Here is a 17,762-nt window from a genome sequence, read left to right as displayed (position 1 = left end):
GATGGAAATTAAGAAGTTTCAGACCAGTCATACGTTTTGTTTAGTCCAAGAGAAAGGTTGGTTTTTTTTTTTTTTTTTTTTTTTTTGAGATGGAGTCTCACTCTGTTGCTCAGGCTGGAGTGCAGTGGTGCGATCTTGGCTCACTGCAACCTCCACCTCCTGGGTTCAAGTGATTCTCCTGCCTCAGCTTCCCGAGTAGCCGGGACTACGGGCATGCGCCACCATGCCCAGCTAATTTTTGTTATTTTTAGTAGAGACGGGGTTTCAGCATGTTAGCCAGTCTGGTCTCAAACTCCTGACCTCAAGTGATCCTCCCACCTCGGCCTCCCGAAGTGCCGGGATTACAGATGTGAACCACCACTCCTGGCCCAAAATAAACTTTTTTCTATAAAAGTAGTAAAACTTTACTTACCAATTTGGAATTGGTGATTGGTTTATTTCTTAAAGCTGGGGGTCTATAAGCTGTTGCAACTTTAGGTTCCTCATTGGGTACTTCACTTGGAACTGCTTGGTAAGTTATTGTTTTTGCTGGAAATATTCCATCCAAAAATGGCTGCCAAGAAACCTGCCATAATTCTGCATTTGATGGCACATCATACTTGTGCAAGATAGAGCCAGTATAATGCCAAATTTTGTATCCATTATTAACCCGTAACCTGGGAGCACATGTAGCTGTTAAAATATGCTCACCATCCGGGCACCAAGCAAAATATGTAGAATCAGAAGCCACCGGTTTAGAAATAAGTTTGTAGTTTTTCACATCCCACACTTCCATTTGTCCCCTCAGATTTCCAAATCCAGCTAATACTAATATATGTCCATGAGGGCTATAGTAGGCTGCATTACGAGGACCAGTTCCAAAGTCAAATACAGGATCACATTTCAAGTTGAAAATTGTCGCTTTGGCAGGCATAAAACCATATACAGCACAAAACTCAGTAGAACTAGAATTCCAAACTACATCATATATGGGGCCATTTTTTGCTAGAAAAAGAATATAAAGCCCAAATTAGCAATAAAGAACTATATAAATATTTGTTAGCAAAAGTTACCATCATATAGTACTCACAAACACATCAAACAGATAAAAAAATTTCAAGGAATGTTAACATTAAAATACTCTTACATTATATACTAGGGGGATTAATGTATAATCATAAATTTATTTAAGAACCCCTATTGAATCTTAATTTCTTTTAAACATTTTGGTAATATGGCCTTATTGTAATAGTTTGTTACTATTAATAAACAAATTTTTTTTGGAAGGGGTAATACGTGCAGATGGTAATCAAAATACAAACTATTTTATTTATTTATTTGTTTATTTATTTATTTATAGAAATGGGATCTTACTTTGTGGCCCAGGCTGGAGTGCAGTGGCATGATCACAGCTTACTGCTGCCTCAACTTCCTGGGCTAAAGGGATCCTCCTGCCTTGGCATTCCAAAGTGCTAGGATTATAGGCATGAGCCACTGTGCCCTATATTTTTAAAAATGCCACATAAGACCAGGTGTGATGGCTCACGCCTATAATCCCAGGACTTTGGGAGGCCAAGGTGGGCAGATCACCTGAGGTCAGGAGTTTGAGACCAGCCTGGCCAACATGATGAAACCCCATCTCTACTAAAACTAGAAAAATTAGTTGGGCACAGTGGCATGCACCTGTAATCCCAGCTACTCAGCAGGCTGAGGCAGGAGAAGAGCTTGAACCTGGGAGGCAGAGGTTGCAGTGAGCCAAGATCGTGCCACTGCACTCCAGCCTCAGTGACAAAGCAAGACTCCATCTCAAAAAAAAAGCCACAAACACAGGTCACTTTACACAAAGGCAACCCTCTGTTATATTTCTTGGATATCCTTTCAGAATTTTTTTTGTTTTTGAGATGGAGTTTCACTCTCGTTGCCCGGTCTGGAGTGTAGTGGCACGGTCTCGGCTCAATGCAACCTCTGCCTCCCAGGTTCAAACAATTCTCCTGCCTCAGCCTCCTGAGTAGCTGGGATTACAGGCATGAGCCACCACGCCGGGCTAATTTTGTATTTGTAGTAGAGACGGGGTTTCACCATGTTGGTCAGGCTGGTTTTGAACTCCTAACGTCAGGTGATCCACCTGCCTCAGCCTCCCAAAGTGCTGGGATTGATTACAGGCATGAGCCACCGTGCCCAGCCTCTGTCAGCAGTTTTTGATGATGCAGGCTTCCCCCTCACTATACTTCAACCATACTGTGTAGTTTCATATTTTTATCTTCATCAGCCTACTAAGTGAAAATGTCTATCTTGTTTTCATTTCTATTTTTTAAATTATAAGTTAAGCATCTTTTACTGTAAGTAATTTTATTTCTTTTTCTATGGGCTGATTTTTTTTCTTCTTTTTTTTTTTTTTAAAGAGATGGTCTCATTTTGTCACCAAGACTGCAGTACAGCCGTGGGATCTTAGCTCGCTGCAGCCTCAAATTTCTCGGCTCATACAATCCTCCCACCTCAGCCTCCTAGATAGTTGGGATTATATGCATGAGCCACCGCACCGGCTCTGAGGACTAATTTTTACTATCCTATGCCTATTTTATTTTTCTCCAATTATTGGTCTTTTACTTGGCTTACTTGATATATTAAGAAAATTTGACCTTCCTCATACTCATCACTTGACTATTTAAAAAATATATTTTCCCCAACTTTTTGTTCATTTTGCTTAATTTATGGACTCTTTTCTTCTCTCATTGTAATAATCCATTATTCTTCTCTAGTCAAATTCATTATTTTTTCCCCTTAGTACTTCTATCTTGTTTAAAAAGTCTTTTTCTACTCTTAAGATTAGAAAAAAAATTCTCCCATATATTCTTCTAATTCCTCTGCAGTCTTATGTATAAGTTTTTGACCCAACCAGAATTTATTTTGTGAAGAAGATAATAACCTTTTGTTTCGAATGGCTAGCCAGTTATCCCAAACCACATATTAAATGATCAATATTTTCTCCTCCATTGATTCAAATGCTGACTTTATTATATATTAATGTCTACAAAAGTATGGATCTACTTCTGGACTCTGTTCTCTTCCACTGATTTATCAGTTTTACCAGTATATCCATATACCACAACCAAACTGTCTTAATTACAATTGGCTTACTTTTTTTTTTTTTTGTGACAGAGTCTCACCCTGTCAGCAGGCTGGAGTGCGGTGGCGCGATCTTGGCTCATTGCAACCTCCCACTCCTGGGTTCAAGCAATTCTCATGCCTCAGCCTCCCGAGTAGCTAGGATTACAGGCATGTGCCACCACACCCAACTAATTTTTGTATTTTTAGTAAAGACGGGGTTTCACCATGTTAGCCAGGATGGTCTTGATCTCCTGACCTCATGATCGGCCCGCCTCAACCTCCCAAAGTGCTGGGTACATTTTAATATCTGGTAGTGTCAGAACTCCAGATAACTTCCCCTGCCCTGCTCTTCTTTTACACAAGTTTCCAAAATATTCTTGTGTGTTCATTTTTCAACACCAACCTTACAGCCAGTTTATTTAGTTAAAAAAAAAATCAGTTAGCATTTAAATTTAGTTTTAGACTGACAGGAGAGAAATGACATCTTCATAGAAATAATTCTTCTTAGTAAAGGTCATAGTTTGTCTCTCTGAAGAGTTTTAAAGTTTTCTTCTCATTGGCCCTATATATTTGTTCTTATTAATTTTTGCTATATATGGAATCTTTCATTTTTTTAAAGTAGCTGTTACAGTGTGACTTCATCTACATGAGCAGAGATGATTTTGTTTTCTTTCAAAACTGTATATATTTTACTTCTGCTGATTATAGTGACTAGGTATTTCAGAATGTTATTAAAATAAAGTGAAAAGGGGAGCCATCCTTGTTTTTTCTCTGACTTCAATGGAAATAGTTTTTTTAAAAGATAGATTACCCTACTTACACATGTTCAATTCAAAATGAGAAAATTAGGACGCTATCAGTATTTTAAAACTATTATTTTAAAGTTTTAGTTCATTAAAACAACAGATGAAGTGGTAACATTCTTGGATATTATTATTTTGAGACAGGGTCTCGCTCTTTCACCCAGGCTGAAGTACAGTGACATGATCATAGCTCACTGCAGCCTTGAACTTCTGGGCTCAAGTGATCCTCCTGCCTCAGTCTCCTGAGGAGCTGGGACTACAGGCATACGCCACCATGCCTGGCTAACTTTTTCTATTTTTTGTAGAGGTAGGGTCTCACTATGTTGATCAGGCTGGTCTTGAACTCCTGGGCTCAAATGATCCTCCCATCTCAGACTCCCAAAATGTGTTGGAATTACTGGCACGAGCCACCATGCCTGGCCTCTTGCATATTACTAACAATTCTAAAGACAGTATTAAGCAATTTGCCGTCATAATTGGCTAAGTAAGTTCCAAAAGAGCTACTACAATGGAATTACCTCACTCAGGAAGTTCACTTCTAAAACGATGGTGTAACTCAAATAACTAATTGTATTCTGCCAAAATAAGGTATGTTTGAGGATGATTTTTAAGTTTCTTAATTAAGAAGAATTTTATCTTAAAGGTTATTAAGGCATATGAATTCTATCTTTTGATCAAGAATTTAGATTATATCATCTTTATGGCATAGTATTTTTTACTATCATTGTTTCTAATCAAAGGAAGACTGCTGGAATACTCACGTAATTGCACTACAGCACTTTCTCCATTTGTTGCAATGTAGTGTAGAGTTTGTTCTCCATAGTAGGAAGCTCCTGTCTTGTCAACATCTGTGCTAGCTATTACCAACACAGCAGTAGCTATAACAGTAAAAACTTTAATTAGATTTAAAACACAAATTAAATGGGCATTGATTCTTCTGTTATACACATAGGAATATAGCCTAAATTAACAACTGATAAACAAAGGGAGGGATAAAATATACTTAACATACCTTTTTTATTCCACAGCATTGTAACTTTATCTGCCTTAAAGAAACTTTTATTAGCTAAAGCTGCATGAGGTCCAGCAAAGTTGGGGTACTGATATAATCTAACAAATGAAGGTGCACCTTTACTTCCTGGAACATAGACAGCCACCTAAGATACATAGACATAAATCATTACTTAATTTTTTGAAGAATAAAAACTGAGATGGACATGTTTTTACAATCACAAAAAACTAGGAAAAGGTTTAAACACATAATATTACACATAAACAAAAACAGCGATTACCTTGTATGGTTGGGGTCCAGGTGATAATACAAAATCATTAATTTTTTGCAAATGCAATTTATTTGCAATTGTGTCTAAAAAAAGAGTAAATTAAATCAGATTGATGAGAGAACCTAAAAGGAACATGTTAAACTCTGAATACATTATCAAAGATCACTATAACTACACACCAATACTACTCACTGTAGTCTCCTCCTGGTGAGATACAGTAACACAGTGGAAAAAGCATGGGGTAGGAGCAAGACAAATGTAGGCTTCAATTTCTACTCAGTCATTTACTTGCAGTGTGAGCTTAGGCAAGTAATGGGATTATACCACCCAACTCTCAGTAATTGGTTTTAAGAGAAGAGTGCCAGGCACATGGTAGGTATTTGATAAATGTCAGTTATCCTCTCTTCAATCACTGAAATAAAGTGGTCTTAGAGCCTATTAGAAGGAAAAGATCAACCTTGGCCTGCTACTGCAGAATGTGGATATGGAAATTCTGTAACTTAATGTGATAAACAGATGCATGATAATGATGATCACAACCACAGTAACAATGGCTGATATTAAGAGCTTACTCTATTCCAGGCAGTCTGAGCCATGCTATTATTAATAAAACTGCCACCCTAGTTAATTAGATCAAGAGCTAATATACTTTCTTTGTTCAATTTCAGAGATCAATGGCTTTTCAAAAGCAGCACACCAAACTGTCAAAGTGGTGATCCCTCTTCATTTGACATGCTCACAAAGAGGAGAATAAGACAAGAAAGCAAGCTAACCCAGAAACAGTGAGGTGACAGTGCACCTCAAACACAGGAAAATAAAATGCATAACTATACTGATTGGATGCTGCTCAAAATCAGCCTACATGCCATCTTTGGTACGTGTGAACAAAGTTACCAATTCCTATTCTAACTATGATATACTCAAAACTGTACAATCAGTAATGGGATGCTCTAAAGACAAAAGAACTGCAAACCCTTTTTAAAAAATTATTTTCAGTAACAGTGTTACTTTTTGGTATTAAGATTCTAAGAATACCCTGTGGATAATGTGGAACAAACCAAATGAATACTTATGTGAATGTGATATTCTCAAATTATCATCCCTGGTATTCCAGAGTAACAAGATTCTTGGTGGTGACAGAAGGCAATACAAATAAGATAGAAGTTAAATAAAAACCTTGTAGTCTTCAATTTAAATAAAACTATACGTATAAAACTTTAATTTAAATAAAATTATGATTGTTACATCTTTTAAATAGAAAAAAAGGCCTAGAAACAATGATCAATGCAACAGCAAATAAGAATCTCTAGAACCTAAATACCTTTTTTTTGCTAGACTCAGCCAATTTTTCAAGAAACGCTATTTCCTTTTAATGTTTCCTTCAATGAGATCAAGAGCTAATACTTTTTCTTTGTTCAATTTCAGAGATCAATAGCTATTCAAAAGTAGCACACCAAAAAGGAGACAGGGTTTCCTGAAAAATTAGCCAGTTCTAGGTGTAATGGTTAGAAATGTACAAGTTAATCCTAGAATGACTTGTCTTACCATATAGCAAAGAAGTCACTAAGGACTAATTGATCAAAGATGAGACAATTTGAGCATCAATAAGAAAAATAACTACAATGGACTGAAACACATACCTTTTAAATCCACAGCTCATTAAGAATGGGACTAAAAAGGCCAGGCACGGTGGCTCACGCCTGTAATGCCAGCACTTTGGGAGGCTGAGGCAGGTGGATCACCTGAGGTCGGGAGCTCGAGACCAGCCTGACCAACATGGCGAAACCCCATCTCTACTAAAAATACAAAATTGGCCGGGCATGGTGGCACATGCCTGTAATCTCAGCTACTCAGGAGGCTGAGGCAGGAGAATTGCTTGAACCTGGGAGGCGGAGGTTGCGGTAAGCCGAGATCGCACCATTGCACTCCAGCCCGGGCAACAACAGCGAAACTCCATCTCGAAAAAAAAAAAAAAAAAAAAAGAATGGAACTAAAAAACAGCCTGGGCAACATAATGAGATCCTGTCTCTACAAATAATCAAAAATTAGCCGGGCATGGTGGTGCAAGCCTGTAGTCCCAGCTACTTGGGAAGCTGAGGCAGGAGAATTGCTTGAGCCCAGGAAGTCGAGGTTGCAGCGAGCCATGATTGCACTCAGCTTGGACAAAAGAATGAGGCCCACTCTCGAAAAACAAGAATGGGGAAAAAGCTAATTGGTTACAATGAAGGTTGCTAGAGATGGAATACATTATATTAAAACTGCTAAGAGTAAGAATATTTATCCCGCCTTTTCTATATAAATGCAGCACTAGGTAACCAAATAGTAGAAGGGGAAATTTTTCTTTATAGAAGCAGTATAGCTGAAAAATAAGTGAGGGAGAAAAAACCAGAGTATCAATAATTTGCAACCACTGATGAAATAATGCATCCAGGCATGAAACATTAATGTCAGCTAAGCCTACAAAATTAAAGACAACCAGACATTATGTGCTTCTTGATAAAAGAAGTGAACATCACCTTATAATGTAGTCTTACCCTTACTCACCTAAAAAAGAACCTGAAGCTGAAACTCTAGAGCCAACTTGCAATTTATAGGGGACAGATGAACATGTTAAATTATACCATGGGATACAAAAGCAAAATTCAAACTATGGGAAAACGTGAAAGACAAATAACCTTGTTTCTTAAACAATAAATTATGAAGAATAAAATAACAGATAGAGTGGGAACTTATAGGACCAAAAGATATATCAATCAACCACAATGTGCAGTACCTTATTTGGATCCCGAGTTTTAAAAAAAATTGTTAACATTTGCAATTAGTAGAAATTTGAACACATATTTAATAATTTGTGATAATGGTTTTGTGGCTAAGTTTAAAAAATGAAAGGCCCCAATCTTCAGAAATCTACTCTGAAATATTTACAATTACATATTTAACAAGTATGTAAAAGTATAACCATATCTGGGATTTGCTTTCACTTAGTAAGAGAGATGGTAGCTGGAGAGATGTATGGATGAGATAAGATTGGCCACAAGCTGATGGTTACTAGAACTAGGTGTCTGAAGTTTAAAATTCTACACGATAAAATATCTAAAAAATTTGTGTCACAGAATTTCAATAGCAATTAAATTCAGGAAAAGATATTCAAATGTCTCAATAGCAATTACCAGATAATAAAAAGTTATTGTAAAAGAAAACCTTTGTGTTACAGATTTTCACTGAATTCAGACTTATAAAGAATTATGCAAATGAATGTAAGAGTAATTATTGATTAATAGATTAACAGTATTTAGGAAAACCCTATGATGTCATAAAAGTTAATGGAAACTGTATACGATTACAGTAAGTAATAAAATTATGTCATAAATCTTTCCATACTAAAATTGTTGTTTTCAAAGAAGTGAACTTCATTGTTAACACTGCGGGCACAAAGAGTTTCATCTTCTGACCAGGATGGACACCTATGTCAATGAAAAAAAAAAAAAGTATAAAAAATATTCAGACAGAATGTAACATCACATTAACATGTTAAAGTAATTTATGATATTGGTTACCATTTAAGGAAAAACACTTATAAACACTTATGATATTAAGTCAGTTACTAATAGTTTTAGTCAATATATGTTAATAGAAAAGGCCAGGTGCGGTGGCTCACACCTGCAATCCCAGCACTTTGGGAGGCCAAGGCAGGTGGATCACCTGAGGTCAGGAGTTCAAGACCAGCCTGGCCAACATGGTGAAACCCCATCTCTACTAAAAATACAAAAATTAGCCAGGCATGGTGGCACGTGCCTGTAGTCCCAGCTACTTGGGAGGCTGAGGCAGGTGAAATCGCTTGAACCTAGAAGGCAGAGGTTGCCGTGAGCCAAGATCAGGCCACTGCACTCCAGCCTGGGCAACAGAGCGAGACTCCCTCTCAAACAAACAAAAAAAAGAAAACATTGTTCCTTTCCACTTAATACTAAAGGAAAGAAGGATCAAGTTTTTGCTCTATTACATTCCTACATACAAAATCCTTAAAAATGTAGATTTTTGTCTGATAAGTTATTTTTTAAATCAATATCAGGAAAACAAATATTATACAGTGATGACATTAAAAATACTATGTAAAAAATTAGTATTTTAAACCATTTATTTACCAATTTTGCATTTTTTTCTGGATGAAAGATTTCAAACATGTCCCAGTTTTCACATCATAAAGTTGTAGGTTGGGTATCCCAGCTGTGCCATCTTTAGAAGCTGCAATAAAAATTCTTTTTTTCAGTAATTGCCTTGTAACATTTGTAAAAGGATTATTTTTCTTATTTATTAAGTTTGATATGGATTACTATCAAATGGGTTAAATCATGAAAGCTTGCCTCTGTGTTACCAAAATAAATAAATAAATAAATAAATAAATAAAAGGTTACATAACCCACTCATGATTCTCAACTGATTCTCAGTATCTCTTTCATTTACTTGGAAAAATTAGATTCATTAGAGTTCATACCTCTTGAAAGAACAAAAACTCAGGAGGTTTGTAAGCCAATAATGACCTATTATCATTTACTTATTCAAAAATATCAACATTATTAGAAAATGTTTCTTAAAATAAGCCCCTATAACTATTTTATTACATGAAACACAGTTATATGAAATGTTCATATAATGTATTATCATTAGGTATCTCTTTAAATATTTTGGAAAATGGCACAACATTTTCGACTCTGTTATACCATACACATCCCTTAGATGTTTTGTCTACTGTACTTCCTTTCACATAATAATTATTTAAGTCTTGATTTTAAAAGTCATTATTATTCTTAATCTTCAGAAATCTCTATCCAGCAGTTATTTACTTCCTGAATTTTCCCTTGAGCTTTTTCTTTTCCTTTAGCTCATAATGGCTCTTTACACTAACTTACCATATACCTTGAAATTGCTTTCAATACATTGTTTATTTGGAGAGTACAAGATTCACTGTAGATCATAAATATTCACAAACACTATTTACTATCATAAAGACTAATTACTTTTTTATGAGGTTATAAACTTTATAACTTTTTCCCCCCCACTAAACGTAATTGATCCTGTCAGAGTATTTTTACACTGAGAAAATACTTACTAGTATAAGGCTGCCACGTTGCCAGGACAGTATTTTTGGGTGAGAATTCAAGGCAAACTGCCTTCGGGAGGTCGAAGGAGTGCAGTAGTCCCTTGTTAGTGACACTGATAATATTTACTCTGGTTTCAAAAGAAATTATTTCAGCAATGAAATACTGTTTTATAGTAGTCAACACTAACCAAAACATTCATACCTCTTTTCAAATACAGATCACTCCAAAATGTTCACTTTTTTTTTTTTTTTTGAGATGGAGTCTCGCTGTCTCCCAGGTTGGAGTGCAGTGGCGCGATCTCGGCTCACTGCAAGCTCCACCTCCCGGGTTCACGCCATTCTCCTGCCTCAGCCTCCCGAGTAGCTGGGACTACAGGCGCCCGCCACCACGCCCGGCTAATTTTTTGTATTTTTAGTAGAGATGGGGTTTCACCGAGTTAGTGAGGATGATCTTGCTCTCCCGACCTCGTGATCCGCCTGCCTTGGCCTCCCAAAGTGCTGGGATTACAGGTGTGAGCCACCATGCCCAGCCCAAAATGTTCATTTTTCATAAAAATCAACTTTACGTTGGTTGTAGAAAATATGCGGGAAATACCTTAACTTCAAAAAAAAAAAAGGGCCAGGTGCAGTGGCTCACACCTGTAATCCCAGTACTTTGGGAGGTCGAGGTGGGTGGATCACCTGAGGTCAGGAGTTTGAGACCAGCCTGGCCAACATGGAGAACCTCTGTCTCTACTAACACTACAAAAATTAGCTGGGCGTGGCAGTGGGCACCTGTAATCCCAGCTACTCGGGAGGCAGAGGCTGCAGTGGGCTGAGATCATGCCACTGCACTCCAGGCTGGGTGACAGAGTGAGACTCTGTCTCAAAAAAACAAAAAAAGTATATTTTACCAAAAGGCTCCTATATAAGGCTAGTGCTGGGAAATGATATAAAATAGAAGACACATGGATGATTCCACCTTCAGCTGAAAAGGAAAAAAACGCCTTTAAGTGAACACAAAACTAATCTATAGAGAAGCTGAGGTCTATCAAACCAAAGGAAAGGCAGAGGTGCTAGAGAAAATGGCAAAAGTATACTTTTGTTTTATTTTTTATTTGAGATGGAGTCTCACTCTGTCACCCAGGCTAGAGTGTAGTGGCACAGTCTTGGCTCACAGCAACCTCCGCCTCCTGGGTTTAAGTGATTCTCCTGCCTAAGCCTCCCGAGTAGCTGGGACTACAGGCGCATGCCACCATGCCTGGCTAATTTTTGTATTTTTGGTAGAGACGGGGTTTCACCATGTTGGCCAGGCTGGCCTTGAACTCCTGACCTCAGGTGATCCACCCACCCTGGCCTTCCAAAGTGCTGGGATTACAGGTATGAGCCACTGTGTCCGGCCCGCAAAAGTATACTTTTAAATTTGAATAAATGGGCCAGGTGCAGTGGCTCACACCTGTAATCCCAGCATGTTGGGAGGCTGAGGTGGGAGGACTGCTTGAGCCCAGGAGTTCAAAACCAGCCCGGGCAACATAGCAAGATCCCATCTCTCAATTAAAAAAAATTTTTTTTTTTAAATAAATAGAAGCTATAGCAGCTAGGGAAATCAGTAAGGAGACATTTGATGTCTACTACAATCTCAAGAGCAATCTCTAAAAGATATGATTCTAAGAATTATTATGGTACAATGACAAAAATGACAATAATTGTATGATAAAAGCAGTTCCATTTTGGGATGTTTTCTGTGTACCTAACCACTTTATGTACATTTTCTCATTTAATCCTTACAACAATCTTACAAATGTCATCATTTCTGTTTTACAAGTGCTGAAATTTAGGCTTAGAAAAATAAAATGATTTGACGATTTGCTCAAGATCATACTGTTGATAAATGCCACAGCCAAGCTTTGAAATCAGTTTGGCCTGACTTACTTTTATGTACTAAACACTCTGGGGTGTTTAAAAAAATTAAAAAAAAGACTCTCCATCTTATTCCAGAAGTTGCTGTAAGTAACTTTGTTCTACTCAGGTTTGAGGAAGATAACTGAGGTTAAGATAAGCAGTCACTGAAAAGAATGAAAAATTACCACATAGTATTTAAACACACACACCTAACATGGAAATCTTTACAACTTGCTGCAAATAACCTATTTTAGAATTACAAGACGCTTTCTTGTTTTCTTGTTGTTACTGTTAACCTTTATTTTTTTCTTTGCTTTGCAACCGGAGCCTACTCAGAATTGATGGTCTTTAAGAGTTATTCTTAGTTTAATGAAGGATGTTTATTTTAATTAAGAAAAAACATATTTAAGGAAGAATCAGTAACGGTTTCTGACTTAGTTAACCAGAAACTGAACAAAGACCACAATCAATACATGAAATCTAGTTCTCTTGCCCCAGAACAATAAGTACCATTGTGGTCACAGCACTTTAATGAAATAAATGCTAGAACTTAATATAGAAGATATCTATTAAAATCATGGACATGACATATGGGGACATACTAAAAAGATTCAGAGTTGAATCCCATAGAAGGTTAAGTGTGGATATGAGTGAACTATTAACAATAACTGCCAAGGTAAAAACAGACTTATTCAACAAACTCTAAGCTAGAAGAACAAGGAATACTTCAAAAACAAACAAACAAAAAAAGACAATGAAAAGAAGTATAGTATAGCCCATTAGGTAGTAAATTTCTATTGACTCATTACTCAAATAATACAAACTAAAATATGGATTAAAAAATAAAATTTAAGTACCCACAATAGGTTACACAAAAAAAGAGTAAGAAATTTTGAGATCACATCCTACTTTTTGAGGCTGAGATTAAAACTGTTAACATTGTAGATAAGACTCATTATAATTATATTATTAATGATTTGAGAGTAGTAGATTTAGGCTGGGTGAGGTGGCTCATGCCTGTAATCCTAGCACTTTGGGAGGCTGAATGAAGCGGGTGGATCACTTGAGGTCAGGAGTTAGAGACCAGCCTGACCAACATGGTGAAACACCATCTCTACTAAAAATACGAAAATTAACCAGATGTGGTGTTGTCTGCCTGTAGTCTCAGCTACTGGGGAGGCTGAGGCAGGCGAATCGCTTGAACCTGGGAGGCGGAGGTTGCTGTGAGCTGAGATCATGCCACTCTGGGTGACAGAGTGAGACCCTGTCTCAAAAAAAAAAAAAAAAAAAAAAAAAAAGGGCTGGGCATAGTGGCTAACACCTATAATCACAACACTTCGGGAGGCCGAGGCAGGAGGACTGCTTGGGGCCAGGAGTTTGAGCCTAACCTGATCAACATAACAAGACCCTGTCTCTATTAAAATTGAAAAAAAAAAAAAAGAAAAAGAATAAAAGACCAAATTTTTTAAATTATAAAAGCTAATTCTGCCATCTACTTATAGTCATAAAAGGTGAATCAACTAATTCAACATGTTCTCTTTAGTAGTCAATTTTTAAAAAGCAAGTATTAATGGGTAGTTTAAACACTTCTGAATACATTACCATTGTAAAGAACAATGTTTAAAATTTACTTTTCAAACTAATGCATGCAGTTTCTCCCCTTTGAAAAACCTAACAGTATTATATGTGGTTTAAAACAATGTAGATAACTTTAAGCCAAGCAACAAATATTTGGGCATTTGCATGGTCTATGAAATAAAATGTTGTAGTAACTCTTGAAAAATTAAAAAGGACTGGTTTTCTTAATAAAATATAAGCATTTAATCAACATAATTTTTTGTGCAAGACCAATTTTGTAAACTGGTATTTTATGTAACATATATTATACTAAACGTTCTTTTGAATAACATACACTTTTATATACATAAGACTAATAATAATAACTGCAGGCAGTTGTTAGTAATTTAACAGCAAAGATAAAAAAGTATCTACATCTAGGATTAAATGAGTAAAGAGAATTATTTTCTCAGTGTTACTGCAGATTTAGGAAACTCCAACCAATAACTTAGAGCACTATTTAAAACAACTCAACTTCTTTAGCATTAAATTATATTTTTCATATATTAATTTTTAATTCTAAGTAACTAGATAAACAAGTCATGGCATATACATAGAAACGAACAACTTTGAAGGTATTTTGTGTAACGAGAGGTAATATCTCACTACATCATGACATTAAAAGACAGATTTTATTAATGACACTCAAATATCTGTTATTCAAATAATGCCAGTTGTGTTTATATTCGTGACACACAAAATATGTTATGTAAATGAACACTAACTTTTCTCCATTGCCCCAGGCAAACAAGGTCCCATCCTTACTAAAGGTATAGACTTTGCAATTCTTCCCAGATTCCCTGAAAATGACAAAAAAAAAAGGTTTAAATGAATAAGCATTAATACTTTTCAAAAAAATCTGATTATAAAGTCAATCATTTCACTATCAATTTAATAACTAAGAACTTGCACAAATTTCAGAAAATTCCAAAATGCTTTCATCTGCCAAAATACTTTAAAATGCAATGCTATCACTGTAAAGTAAGCTGGAAAATGATTTCATACTAACAGATGGATTTTAAGAAAAAAATAGAGCCCTTTTGGGTGAATAAGTTTGTGTGGTAGGCCTTCCATCAATTTCTCATGTGTAGAGATAGAAAGTATAACAAAAATAAGAGGCTCTTCACCTAACTACTTGGGAATATTCTATCAAGTAATCAAAACTCTAAGTACTGTATCTCCGAAGTGAAGATGTTTACTATGAATACATCACCCAGTGATAATGAATACCCAAATAGAAACTTGTATCTGTGCACATGTAGATGTACATTAGTGTAGTCACAACATGAGATGAGAACTTCCTGGCTAAAAAATAATTTGAATTGCTAAATAACAACAAAAGCATTGAGAACTGACTGATACATCCCTTACACTATCTTTGCATTAATTCATCTGCACAAATGAAGATGACATTTGTGCTTCTGCAATCACACAATAATGACAGCCTACACTCAGTTTATAGATAATAAAACATTTTTAAAATCTCTTTCTCATGGTGCAATGGCTCACACCTGTAATCCCAGCAGTTTGGGAGGCCGAGGCAGGCGGATCACCTGAGGTCGGGAGTTCGAGACCAGCTGGGCAACATGGCGAAACCCTGTCTCTAATAAAAATACAAAAATTAGCCAGGTGTGGTGGTGGCACCTGTAGTCCCAGCTACTCAGGACGCTGAGACAGGAGAATTGCTTCAATCCAGGAGGCAGAGGTTGCAGTGAACCCCTGCGCCACTGTCCAGCCTGGGCAAAAGAGTGAGACTCCACCACACAAAAATAAAAATAAAAAAAATCTTTCCCACATAAACAGCTATGATCAAGATGTTCCCCATCCTATACTACCCTACACTTATGCAACTCATTTCTGAACCTTACGGCAGAATTTTACAATTATCTTTATTAAATTCCACCCAGGTTTTGGCCTATCATTTCAGCCTACTGAGGCCTACTTAAATCTTGATTTTCTCTTTTAAAACATTAGTCAGTCCTTACATTACATACGGAAGTATGTAATGTATAAATTATAAAACTGTTACTAGGCTATCATCTAAATTATTTATAAGACTGTTCAGTGAGCTCTGAACAAGATCCTGTGGCTCACCAACAGTCCTTCCCTCAAATTAAAACTAACTCATTAATCAGCTGACTTTACTGACCTTAACCAATGACAATTCTGTCATCATCGTGCAACCCAAAGACTTTCTCATTTCTCAGATATTTTGCCAAAATTATGTTTACAGTTCTATTATTCTAATGTGTATTCTATTATTCTGTCTGGAAATTCTACCCAGAAAGGAAACAAGATAAGCTTGAAACAATTTGTTCTTAGGAAGTTCATTTTGACTTAATAAACACCCCCTTATCGCAATGATTATAAACTTACTAAACTACAGAATCCAGAATTCGATTATTTTCTTGGTCTTGGCAATTGGGAAATTTTGCCTCTTTCCTTCTGGTATAATTTTTTGAATGAAAAATTTCAAACATACACAAAAAATAGAGAAAAAGTATGATAATCCACCTATGCACTCATCATCAAGCTTAAGTAACTATTAACTCAGAGCCAATTTTGTTTATCTATTCCCCACTTTTATCTTTCATGCCACAACATTCCAACGCAAAAACTAGATGTCATTATCATATTACTCTATACTTGATTATGCATCTCTAACCAGTGAGTATATTTTTTTAAAAACATAATCACCACCATGCCACTTCATCTCACAAAATTAACTTCTTAATATCATTTAATACCCAATACTTGGATTGGATATCTGGGTTTTTTAACAGCTCCCCAGGTCATTCTATTGTGCAGCCACATTTGAGAACTACTCATGTAAAAGACTGACTAAATTCTGAGTTTGAAGTTTTTTTAACTTTCGTAGAAGATATGTACAGCACAGTTCCTACTGTATAGTAACTCACCAGGAGACACATAAATATCTCTCTGTTCTACTCTTAGTGATACTGAGATTGTACTGGATTCAGTCATGTGCCTCCTTGTATCTACCTAACTCTTCCTGCTGCCATGCCTCAACTATTCAATGAAGAGACCTCATCTCCTAACGCCACTGGTTGTCTTTGAATCTGCAGAGTTAAGGGCCATACTTCCACATGGCTTCCACCATGCACTGCGGCAGCACATGGAGGAGCTCTGGCACTCAGATTCAACCCAAACAGGCTAAGAGGCTGCAGTAAACTTCTTACCCTGTCTCCACACAACAGACTGTTCTGAAGTACAAATGTTCCATACAGCCATTCTGGAGACATTTTGCACACATGACCAAGCAAGTTGGCTATATTTTGTGGATTTGTGGTCAGCTCAGTATATCCCATCATACTTGCTTTAACTCCTTCCCTGTCTCATTTCCCTTTCTCCCCTACTCCTGCAGCCTTGGGACTAGCATACCCTAATGAAGTGTAGCACATAACTTTGCCATAGTTTTTTTTTTGTTTTTTGTTTTTTAAATAGATATGGGGTTTTGCCATACTGCCCAGGCTCATCCTGAACTCCTGGGCTCAAGTGATCCACCCACCTTGGCCTCCCAAAGCGCTGGGATTACAGGCATGAGCCACCGCGCCCAGCCAGACTGGGTTTTCTAGAGTAGTGCTTCTCAAACATTAATGTGCATACAGGGCCGGGTATGGTGGCTCACACCTGTAATCCCAGCACTTTGGGAGGCCAAGGAGGGTGAATCACCTGAGGTCAGAAGTTCGAGACCAGCCTGGCCAACATGGTGAAACCACGTCTCTACTAAAAATGAAAAAAATTTAGCCAGGTGTGGTAGCAGGTGCCTATAATCCCAGCTACTTGGGAGGCTGAGGCAGGAGAATCGCTTGAACCCAGGAAGCAGAGGTTGCAGTGAGCCGAGATTGTACCATTGCACTCCAGCCTGGGCAACAAGAGTGAAACTCCATCTCAAAAATAAATAAATAAATAAGTAAATAAATAAATAATGTGCATACAGGCCAGGCATGGTGGCTGAGGCCTGTAATCCCA

At 36.9% G+C, this 17,762-nt stretch overlaps 1 protein-coding gene across 3 annotated transcripts in view; it reads right to left on the bottom strand.

The window, feature by feature from the left end:
• The window catches only part of EIF2A (eukaryotic translation initiation factor 2A), a 38,196-nt gene that overhangs the window by 11,364 nt on the left and 9,070 nt on the right, over positions 1–17,762 (bottom strand). For all 3 annotated transcript variants that reach the window (XM_001143578.7, XM_009446683.4, XM_063807272.1), the window contains exons 3-10: positions 14,495–14,569; positions 10,281–10,399; positions 9,316–9,415; positions 8,555–8,637; positions 5,183–5,256; positions 4,903–5,047; positions 4,652–4,768; positions 413–984 (exon numbers count right to left, since the gene is read on the bottom strand). In XM_001143578.7, coding sequence (XP_001143578.1) covers positions 413–984; positions 4,652–4,768; positions 4,903–5,047; positions 5,183–5,256; positions 8,555–8,637; positions 9,316–9,415; positions 10,281–10,399; positions 14,495–14,569 — 1,285 coding nt within the window. The remainder of the gene's footprint in view (positions 1–412; positions 985–4,651; positions 4,769–4,902; positions 5,048–5,182; positions 5,257–8,554; positions 8,638–9,315; positions 9,416–10,280; positions 10,400–14,494; positions 14,570–17,762) is intronic.

The sequence above is a fragment of the Pan troglodytes genome, chromosome 2, assembly GCF_028858775.2.
Source record: "Pan troglodytes isolate AG18354 chromosome 2, NHGRI_mPanTro3-v2.0_pri, whole genome shotgun sequence".
Classification (NCBI taxonomy): Eukaryota; Metazoa; Chordata; class Mammalia; order Primates; family Hominidae; genus Pan; species Pan troglodytes.
The sequence above is the reverse complement of the archived record's forward strand: the minus strand, read 5'-3'. Positions and strand labels throughout refer to the sequence as shown.